General features: G+C 38.0%; 1 protein-coding gene across 1 annotated transcript; it reads left to right on the top strand.

The window, feature by feature from the left end:
• The first annotated feature begins 458 nt into the window (after nt 1–458).
• On the top strand, nt 459–9562 carry LOC124630523 (asparagine synthetase [glutamine-hydrolyzing]). The gene is made up of 2 exons (XM_047164469.1): nt 459–589; nt 7184–9562. Exon 2 carries the CDS (start codon nt 7191–7193, stop codon nt 8847–8849), a length of 1659 nt encoding a protein of 552 aa, XP_047020425.1. The 5' UTR covers nt 459–589; nt 7184–7190; the 3' UTR covers nt 8850–9562.
• Nucleotides 9563–11658: the final 2096 nt, after the last annotated feature.

Genomic DNA, 11658 nt, shown 5'->3' with positions numbered 1-11658 from the left:
CTTACGGAAGTACCTAGGGCTATAAAAGTGATAACATAGGGGTATTACAAAAGGGAATATTTAAAAAGAAGAAAGAGTGTGACGACACAAGTAAATATGGGTCTTGGGCATGCCCACAGTGTCCATTACAGTAGATCTGTCACTATTTTGTCGTTGATAAAAGGCGGATTAATATTTGGATACATACGTAACTTTATTTTATCTCTAAAACTTTTAGGGCTGATTTTTCAATCGCCAGATAACTCCTATCTGAGGAGTATTTTTAACGTTTTGACAGCTTTTGTATGGAAAATATGTCAAACCGCCATATTTATTCCTCAGATAGAAGTTAACCGATGATTGAAAAATCAGCCCTCAATTCAATAACTTTTTCAAACACCTATGAACCGGTGCTCAAAAGACGAGAGTCCGAAACGGAAATCTACGGTGACATGACACACACAAAACATATCAATGTCAAAACAATTACAATTATTGTCAAAACGAGACTGCATCGTGCTGTGCGTGCCGCATTCAAAAAGCCGATTAATAGTCTACGTGTGAATTAAATAATTACTGAAAGAATTTCCACTTCCAGTTCATAATTCAGGTAAGTCAAGTCACAGAAACCTAAATCTGTTCTCGAAAACGCCCCTTTTAGGTTGTTTATTGTCAAAGGTTAGGTTAAAATGTACCATTTTATATAGTTTCGACATCGATATATATGTACTACGTACTAGATAGAACGTTCCGAACAAAAAGCTTACCACACTGAACTGCACTGCAGACTATGCAGTGCCCAAAATGGCAAATCAGAGCGATTTTGACACCTGCGTCAGATGGATGTCTATGAAACTACAATTATAAAATAGAAAATACATATCAAGGTATAAACTTACACATATAAACTATTCGAGAGTCAAGTTAGTAAAATTACACGCTGTTCATGCTATTACAACGCTTGTATATCATACTTTTCATTTACAATTCAATTTTACAAATATGCATTAATTTGTTCCCGCCCGCCATCTTGAATTATGGATTAAGAAAATCGTGCAGAAACAGATGTGCCATAAAACTAGCAGTAGGTAAAATATCAATGAAAACAGACTTCACTTTGTCATGGTATGTTCTTACTTTCAAGAAAAAATAATTAAATTCGCGAAAATTTGTGATAGCCCTCTTAAGAAAAAAAACATCGTAATTAATATTAAAAACCCTAAAAATAAGTTCCTGGTTTTAATATATTACATGATTTTGCATTCAATTAGATATAAATAAACTTTTTGATATATTACATGATTTTGAATTCACTTAGATATAAACTTTTTGAGTAATGAAAAATGTAGGCAAAATACGAGCGACACTTCTGGAATTAACATCAATGAGGATGACTACATGTCACAATACGTCAACGAAATGTCAACAGACGACATAGCGGGTAAATTATTTGTATGGATGTTCTTGTCTATCGCTAGAATATATGTCAATGAGTTTCGATATGTTCCAAAATAAACGTGTTTACAATGTTCCAGGAATCCCAATCGTAAATTAAATTCTTATATACTAAATTAATTCAGGCATTTTCGATACAAGTAGTGTCATCTATTAGGTTTTGCCGTCACTACATTTTCTCAGATTTTCAGTACATAGTTAAAATTTTCTGTTATTGAAAGAAAATGTGTAATTTTTAATGTGTTTTATGCTCCGTTTGTGTTTGCAAAACAACAGTACAGATTAAATTTTGTGGCGGTAAGGTAACAACTCTTTCATTCCGAATCAATTCTTTTACTTCGCTGAAATTTTATTTCAACAGTAGTTACTATTACTGATACCTATTTTTAGGCCTGTAAGACAATTTTTAAACTTCTGTTAGATATTAAAGTGAATTGTTTTGTCTGTTAGCAATTTCCATTGCAAATAATTTGTATCAATTTAACGCGCGGCGCGGCAAATATTTGAAACGACTTGCATAGATTGCATCATGCAGTATATAGGAGGGAACCGTGACGCGAATGTCGCTTAGCAGCTGTTAGCCCGAACTTTTTAGGTCACCAAACTAAATTCACCGTTCGACATATACACATAGAGAGTGTTAATTAACTTAGCAATCCAATTAGTCGCTTTTACACGCCCTTTAGTCACACGTTTCATTCATAGTTTCAATGTACGTTAAATTAAATGGGTTCGTAATTACATTTTGTGACTATTAGTTAAGAATATTGTCGTAAGATGGCGTTGGTGGCTATGGTTTTCCCGCCACTGCATTTTAGCGGGAAACAGGGAAAGTCCTGGCGCCATTGATCCATTACGATGACAGTTATTTCATAAAAGCCCTTGAAACATATTAACATTATAGTAAATATGAATCATTTTATTTATAAGTACTTCATCACTAGTCAAACTGTTAATAACTCTCCAACTTTATGAAAAGGAAATATTTAAAACGGCTAGCATACGGTAAAATTTATCTTTCGTAAGTGCGTTATCGCGATTTCACGCCTGGAAATTCATAAGCGGATTGAATTAATGCAATTGTTTTTTTCGTATATGATTTCTGGCTTCACTTATTATACAATGAATTCAGTTGTTTGTTCATTCTCTTATCGCTTAAATGCCTGAAAACCCGTGAAATAAGTCCATGGCACATGGTATTTTTTTAAAGGAACATTGTTCCAAATCGCTGTAACATCCTAACTGCGCGCGTGAAAACAAGTCCTGATAACAATGGCGGCTAACCGAACTTCCCAATACTCTATCTCTAGTAAGCGAAAGAGATAGATAGCGATATAGGGAATGACCGTTAAATAACATAACCAGGTATCTAGTAACAGCTCTCAATTTCTATAAACGATCGTCAATTGATTCAATGTCGTTGTCCGATAGTCTGATAAAACGAGTTTAGATTTGCACGCGTTACAATTTTGCAGACGATTTATTATACAATGTGGTTAAATGTGATGTTTCGTTAATAGTTTTTGTAGTCATTCGTTCGCTTCGTGATTTTGTATACCTACGTTGCTGTGGTTATTACTAGTTTCAAGGTATAGTAACACTGGCGATACGATATTTTTTATTAATTTTTACATAGCTTCCTCGTCCTTAGTAGATTCAGACATAGTTCATATGTAATTGTTTTAAAATCTTTTTGCTACTAACTATTAATTTATTACTACTGCTATCGTCAATTAATAAAATTGTCGATGGCTACACTTGAGCAGTTCGTTATTTCTGTGAAAGATAACTCTTAATTACACTGTGGCTTGCATCTTCTAGCTACCAATTATATAAATCGTGAACTTCTTGAAGTACATAACGTGCTCTGAAAGACACTGTGTATTGTCAAATCTTCCGGTGTTCCAGTAATCTTGTAAGTTTAAAATATTACCCTTATCTAGATTTTTTTCTAGACGCTGTAACCCACTTTAAGCTTAGCAACCAATACTAAAAGAAAAACATGCAATCTAAATGGTCCGGGATTCCGTCTGAAATTCAATTAAAATATTTCGTTCTGGTTCTTCTATTGTTCGTTGAGAACTTTTATATTGAACTTAAAAAATGCCGGGATGCAATTCCGGGATATTCAATAACGCTTAGCGAATCAGCATTTTTAGGGTCAGATTTAATATTTGAGCTGAAGTCGGAGCTAAGATAGATAAGTTAGGTGTAAATGCAAAAACTAAGTACCTACGTGAACGTAAATATTAAGTGAACGTAAATGTAAATATTAAGAAATTAGAAACCAAAATAATGGAAAATCCTTATTATTTATGCATAATATTCTCGGTAAAAAATATTGAAAAGTTGCTGTTACTGAAATTACAAAACAATTGGTCGTAGACGTTTGTAGACATAGAATTGATGTCATGGATCCGTATTGTTCGGGTTATAGAAAATAAACACCTAAGTCAATAGTGTGTACAACTAGGACCTACTATTTGTTCGAATTCAGTCTCTATCCTTGGATTGTTAAATGGGTTTAAAATGGGTGTCGTTAGTTACAGTTTTTCAAGTTACAAAACCAATTTTTGATAACTGAAAAAAATATAGTTATAATTACGTTAGAAATATCGTGACCACTGTATGATTGTTATACGTTTTTAATTTTCTGATAGTACAAAACAATAATTTATTGTTAATTCGTGTCAGTTGTATGTGACATACTTTTTATCAGATTTCTAGGTTACGTTACTATGTCTTATACGAGTTCATTGTCAAGGTTTTCGATAACTAGTTACAGCTCTCCAAATCCAAAATTATCTAGGTTTATAGTAATAGTGAAACGGGTTTTTAAAAGGTCAATCTTTGACATGTCCGTAAAGCATAAACTACAAACACGATAATTTTATTAAAACGAAAAAAAGACTGTTGTTATTCCGCGAATGATTATTTACTATTTAGGAAACGATAACCTGCTCATTGATAAAGATTCAGTAGACAAAATAAATTGGCCGAACTGTTAACTAAATTATTGTTACCTATCAACTTAAAAAAAATGTCTGCGTTTTCACCAAACACTGTTTGAATAGAGATAGTTTATCCGCTAAACCGTCTATAGGGTAGAGTTTTTCACTGACCCCTCCACCCTCGATTCAAATCAACGCCACTGGCCGAATGTAACCCAATTTCATAATAGAATTTGGTCGTATTTAACTCCCGAATCTAGTGGCCCAACCGACACTTCAATTCCACAAGTAATATTTGAATTAAACCGGAGACGATTCGACGCCCCTGGGGAACAGTGTCGCCAAAATAGGGTACTGGTCTACGAAATGGGCTGGCGGCCTCAACACGGCCCGTCTTGTCAGGGTTAATTGATTTATGTATTCCACTCCCGTAGGCTCAGATTAATAGATTTGTTGCTTAAATAATAATCCGTGATGAATTTAGAATTGGCAATTTAAGTTAGTATGGAGATTCGACGTTATTGTTGTTCCAGATTATATCCGGGAATTGGACGAGATTTGTTGGTGAGCAGGTCTTTGTCAATTACTTTTTGATGGATCGGTTTATTTCGTAATACTGGGTTATTTATTTGTATTTATGACATCGCCATTATTCCTTATTATTGTTACTCATTTTTGTTGTATAAATGTCAGAAATCCATTCACATTACAAGTTAGGTAAACGTTGTATTTCTTTATAGCTCGAATGGCTGTCTACTAGGAACTCCTGATAGACATTAATAGCAAACAATCCTCGTCGCGTATTTACAGTATGTACATGGCTAGTACGCAAGCGTGTGAAACTAGTCGCAAATAGATTGGAATTCACTTTTTATACAAAGTCTTCCGATGTATACAGCAGCAGTACGCAAATACTCGCATATATTTTGTAGTGGCCAAAGTATCTTGCTTTGTTCCATAATATACAGTGCTAGTCCGCATGCAAACTAATCGTGTATACATTGGAATAGGCGCGAAAAACTTTACGATTCCAATCTATTCGCGAGCAGTTGCATGCTCGCCATTTTGATTAAAACACGACCTAGTATTTAATGTTAATTTAAATATTAATAATGCTCGTTCAATTAAAAAACATTGTATTAAAAATTGAAGTTAGTGACGAAAACGAATCGCTGCAAAACCGACTCCACGTAGTCTTGTCTGCCCTACCCCTAGAGTGCAATTCAAAACCGCGTAGGCGCAGAGGGGCGAGGCGGCCTGCGAGCTGAGGCGCAGGTAGTTTCAGCGCTCGCCGCCGCGGCTAAGGCTGGCCGGCTGAGCCGGCCAGAAAGCCGAAGCTGCGGCGGTGAGCGTGAAAACCATCTGCGACGATAAGCTCGCATGGGACCGCCGGAGCCCCGCAGCGCCGGAGCCGTGACAGAAGCCATGCTTGCTGCATGTTGCATGCTTACATTTTAAACGTACTGAGTTAAAAAATTAGGAGCTAATTAAATATATTTTATGATGTCATTTAATAGTATTTTAGAAGTTTACTGTTAGAATGCCTGCTACAAAAGATGCTAAAAAATGCTGAGTTGTATTTAGAGTGGTTTACTTAGAAGATAACTAGTGGCTAAGATAGTATTATTTAGATGCTCGTTAATTGTGACTGACTTAATAATTTAGAAGGCAACATACATTTTTGGGGGCGAATAATGATATTAAAAAGAAGCCTGTTTAATTAGCATTTTTAATAAACAAACTCAGATTCAAAAGCTATTTTTATTTAATGCTTTACCTAATATTAATTTTGTGTAGTTAAAGTTGACCGTGTATAGATTGGAAAGATGCATGTGCACGTCTGAGCTACGAATTATACGCGAGCAGTACGCAAAATTCGTGTATACTTTGAAATCACAAATTAAAAAACAGCATTACAAAGTATCAGCGAGCAGTTTCCTATGGATGCGTTTTGGCTATGTACACTCTGTAAATACGCATCCTCGTCCCACACTATTTTCAATTTGCGGTAACAAAATACACAGTTGGGCTCTTTGTTAAAGTGAATCAATGCTTTTAAAGTGAACGTTTAGTAACTCTGAGTTAGCCGACTCATCCTTATCCTAATGCTCTCGTTAATGGTTCAAGTTTCAAGTTAAATTCGGTTGCTTAATTAACTCTATAAGTTATTGGTTCTCGGTTCATTGTAAAACTAATGCAATCTTTGGGTTTGCGAGTTACTTCATATTCTACCAGTTTATCAACTTGCGACCAATTATTTAAAGGATCTTTATTTAAAAACCAAACTGCGTGCAGCCTGCTTGCTTATTCGCAGTCAGGAACTGCACGGCTAACTTTTTGTGTACTAGACTATTAACGCTAAAATCCATAAACTTGTTCTCGTAGCAAAAAACAGGCTTCTTTACAACTTTCCCGAAGTTTGTTTATTAGCTAGTGTACAGGACTTCATTAAAACTTTCTTTAGCCTTTTCCCTGCATAATAAGTCGTTAAAAAAACTAGGTAATCGCCTTGAATAATTTCCTGTCCATTGACTTAGTAATTTGATAGCCGTAAGCAGGTAAAGCCGTACTGTTTCGTGTTGACAGGATAATGACAGGGAATTTGCTTAATGATATTTGTTCGCTATCACGAGCAGTTCACGCCGGAGGGGACTTTTGTGATCTCTAGTTCTTTTTTTTGATGCGTGGTGTTAAATAAATTGCGGGGTCAATAGGTAGAATTTTCGAGTATAAGGATTTTAGCATATTTTTTTTTGGCGGTAACACTGGCGTAATAATTATTTTGTATTTTGTTCCAGATCCAATATGTGTGGAATTTGGGCGTTATTTGGCGTTAGCGAAGACTTATGTCCACTATGTACGGAAAGCTTTGTGGCAATTCGTCACCGCGGGCCCGACGCGTGGCGCTTCGAGGCCGACGCTCGGGAACCATTTGCGATATTCGGCTTCCGGCGTCTGGCCATCGTTGATGGTCTGCACGGTATGCAACCGATGAGATTGCATCTCTATCCACGCACAAACCTCATTTGCAACGGAGAAATTTACAACTACAAACGGCTGCAGGCACAGTTTAAGTTCCCATATGAAACAAAGTGTGATGTAGAAGCCATCACACATTTGTACCACAACTTTGGTTTCCAAAAAACTGTGAAGAACCTCGATGGTGTATTTGGCTTTTGTCTGATGGACGGAGAGAAGAAGAAAATATGTGTTGCTCGCGATCCTTACGGCGTCCGCCCCCTATTCGAATACTGGGATCCAGAGAGGGGTGTATTAGGAATCTCATCTGAAGGCAAAGGTCTGATCAAGTTAAAGCAAAACGGCAATGGCAGTGCCACTTTGAGACAATTCCCGCCGGGTCATTACGCGCAATGGAGTATATTAGACGATGGTAAAGTTAAGCTTGATTTTATTGAGCGATACACGTCGCCTGGTATGCCACCGAACTTCTTGCCATATACTTCTGAGACTGACTTGGAAGGTAAGAGCATAGAAGAGAAAACTGCGCTTCTTTTAGAAGCTGCGTGCGAAAAGAGATTGATGTCTGATAGACGTATCGGCTGTTTACTTAGCGGTGGTTTAGATTCATCGCTGATTGCCGGGTTAGTTGTGAAGCTAGCCAAAAAGCACAACTTGCCATACAAGATACAAACATTCGCTATAGGAATGGGCGATTCCCCGGATTTGGTAGCGGCTCGATCCGTCGCTGATCACCTGGGCACTGAGCATCACGAAGTACAATTCGATGAAAATGACGTAAAGGAAGCATTGGACAATGTGATATATCATTTAGAATCGTTTGACATTACAACGATACGTGCTAGTCTGCCTATGTATTTACTGTCTAAGTATATTAAAGAGAAGACAAACACTACTGTTGTGTTTAGTGGCGAAGGAGCCGACGAATTAGCCCAAGGCTACATTTACTTTAGGGACGCTCCTTCCGAAAATGTTGCACATGAAGAGAGCTTGCGTTTGCTTTCGGATATTTACTTATACGATGGCCTCCGCGCGGACAGGACCACTAGTGCTTTTAGTTTGGAGCTCCGTGTACCGTTCTTGGACATTCAGTTTACTAACCACTACCTTAGCCTTGACCCAAAACTACGTCAACCGCAAAACGGCATTGAGAAGCATTTGTTGCGGAGTAGTTTCGCTAAGAGCGGATTACTGCCGGACACGATACTGTGGCGTCATAAGGAGGCTTTCAGCGACGGCGTGGCATCTGTCAAGAAGTCATTGTTCACTATTATTGGGGAGATAATTGCTGAAAGGTCGATAGAGGAAAATGTTGTGTATCCAGGAGTACAGCCTAAAACAGCTGAATCAAAATACTACCGGTACGTGTTTGAAAAGTCTTTCCCCGGCCAACATGTGTTTACTCCGTATTATTGGATGCCTAAATGGGTCGCCGGGGTTTCAGATCCTTCTGCGCGGTTTATAAAACATTACGCGGCTAACTAAAGCAATTTCGTGACTGTACAAAGTTGTAGAAAAACTTAATTTGCGGCAACCGCTTATTTATTTGGCTCTCACGATTTAGTTTTTTCGTCTATTGTACATTTTATTTGTATTTAAATCTCAGGGCAAGGTTTTGTAACAATTTATTTACGATCTTTTCCAATCTTCTATCCCATTTATTCTGTTCTAAATATTATTACACGTAAATTGAGTAAAGCTACGAGTACCTATCTAGATTCCTGTGTGGAAGTTCCAATTGAAGTGTAACAGAGTGTGTTTAATTGACTTGCGGCCTTCCGTACAACTTGGTTCTCATTATTCCCTGGCCGATTTAGAGAGTCCCCAGTTTGAGTATAAATTACTTTGATGAAAATGTTACTATGATTGTTGCGGTTATTGAATGTTATTGCTCCAAGCATTTTGTTATTGTTCTGTTCATATTCATAAAGACCTTTATTTTATTTTGGTATTTTTAATACCTGATGTATTTTTTGACAGTGTTTGATCTTGTTTTGCTTAGGTTTAAGTGTAAACTATTTAATTTCGGGAATAGTGGGGAAATTACCTCCAAGAAGTTTTTACGTAAGATGTTATTAAGTATTATAAGACTTAAATGTTTTTAACGAAAGGATAGTGTAAACTTAAAATTCAAAATTGTGTGATCTGATACCTATGTAAATGTGTTTTCGTTTTATTATATGTATTTATTAATCTGACTTTAATGCTTTCATTTGTTTTTCTATTCCCCAACGTTCTTTAAAAAAAGTACCGGAGCGAGAGTTGTATGGTTACTTACTCAACTCGTTTAAAAATACTTATTTTCAAAGTATTTTTATTATCCATCGTTTATCGAACTGACATTGTCAGGCAACAAAATGAAGCTTTCAGCAAAATTAAATTCTGTTATTGGGTATTGCATCTTACAACCGTTCACAATTTTCAGGCATTCAGTAAATATTGGTCTTAAACTGCTATCATGTGAAGGTATTTAATCTTTCGCGTTTTGTAGGTATATATCATACCATACCGTTGCATCGAGGAGTGAGACAAGGGGATGTTATTTCCCCGAAACTGTTCACTAATGCAATGGAGGATATGTTCAAGACGCTGAACTGGAAAGGACGCGGCATCGACATCAATGGCGAACACATCTCTCACTTGCGATTTGCCGACGATATCGTCATCATGGCGGAAACGCTGCAGGACCTACAACAGATGCTGAACGACCTGGCTGAATCTTCTCTACGCATCGGCCTACGGATGAACTTGGACAAAACCAAGGTCATGTTCAATGAACATGTTCTACCGGAACCGATAGCGATACACGGCGCCGTTCTCGAAGTTGTTCGGAAATATGTTTACCTCGGGCAGACATTGCAGTTAGGTAGAAACAACTTTGAGGACGAGGTGAATAGGAGAATTCAGTTGGGTTGGGCTGCATTTGGGAAGCTACGTCGAGTCCTAACATCGTCGATCCCACAGTGCCTAAAGACAAAAGTCTTCAATCAGTGCGTCCTACCTGTCATGACTTACGCAGCCGAAACGTGGACACTGTCGGTGCGGCTGGTTCACAAGTTTAAAGTCGCTCAGCGGGCTATGGAAAGGGCTATGCTCGGCATTTCTCTGAGGGATCGCATCAGAAATGAGGTAATCCGTCAGAGAACCAAGGTCATCGACATAGCCCACCGAATCAGCAAGCTGAAGTGGCAGTGGGCTGGCCATATTAGCCGAAGAACCGATAACCGTTGGGGTAAACGAGTTCTGGAGTGGAGACCACGCCTCGGCAAACGTAGTGTAGGACGTCCTCAGGCACGGTGGAGTGATGACTTGCGCAAGGCGGCTGGCAGGAGCTGGATGCGAGAAGCCGAAAATCGATCTCAGTGGCGTGCACTTGGAGAGGCCTATGTCCAGCAGTGGACTGCGATAGGCTGATGATGATGATGATGATGTTTTGTAGGTAGGTACACATATTTACAAATAATCGGTAATGAAACGCCATACCTACATTATGAAGATGATGTTTTTGTGGAGAAGGTAGCACGGTAGAATGTGAACAAAACGGTATTTCATAGCGCAGTTCGGTATACAGATATAAATAGGTGTTAGCAACTGGATCGTATGACATTCCCAATTAGCTGACTCGTAACTAGGACTACACCTACATCATATTTTCCCAAGACGCCACCAACCAAAACAGCAGCTAACAAATCAACAAAGTATTGGCTAATCAAAGAAATCAATGGACGACACGTTAATAAGAAAATGAACAGAATTCAACATGGAATCGCAGTCCGTACTCTCACTAAAGAATCCGGCAAGTTTCCCGGCTAATGGAACGGATTCCTATAAAGGTCGGAAGCAATCCGGTGTCGGATGCCGACCGGAATGCCGATAGACCGTCGTAATTAAAACTGCCACGTATTTTAACTGATATCCTGCCACCTGGATTCTTAGGCCGGGAGATCGTTTTGGAAGTTTTTTGTGAGTTGAGATTTTTCGTTTTTGTTTAATTTTCCAATAATGTTCCATGCTATATGTATTTTTTAAATAGGGCCTAATCACGGAGGAGAAAAGACTAGCGGAGATGCCCTAACGAAAAATCTCCTAACAAAGCAGCGCGCCAAAATTCGGGTGAGCGGGGGACGAGGAACGTTACTGTCTCCACCCGTGCTCCACCTTTATACGCCTTTTATGGGAAGCCACCCATTTTTTGTAAATCCATCTAGCGTGGAATAGGATGATTAAAATCTAACCCTAAACTAACATCGACCACTAGTGACATACTCAAAAGTAAAGTAAATACTCAAAATTA

This window comes from Helicoverpa zea, chromosome 5 (genome assembly GCF_022581195.2).
Source record: "Helicoverpa zea isolate HzStark_Cry1AcR chromosome 5, ilHelZeax1.1, whole genome shotgun sequence".
Taxonomy (NCBI): domain Eukaryota; kingdom Metazoa; phylum Arthropoda; class Insecta; order Lepidoptera; family Noctuidae; genus Helicoverpa; species Helicoverpa zea.
This window is presented reverse-complemented; position numbering and strand designations above follow the sequence as displayed.

Bases quoted from the DNA above. Each gene is read 5' to 3' on its own strand.
- LOC124630523 (XM_047164469.1), top strand. From the start codon at position 7,191: ATGTGTGGAATTTGGGCGTTATTTGGCGTTAGCGAAGACTTATGTCCA.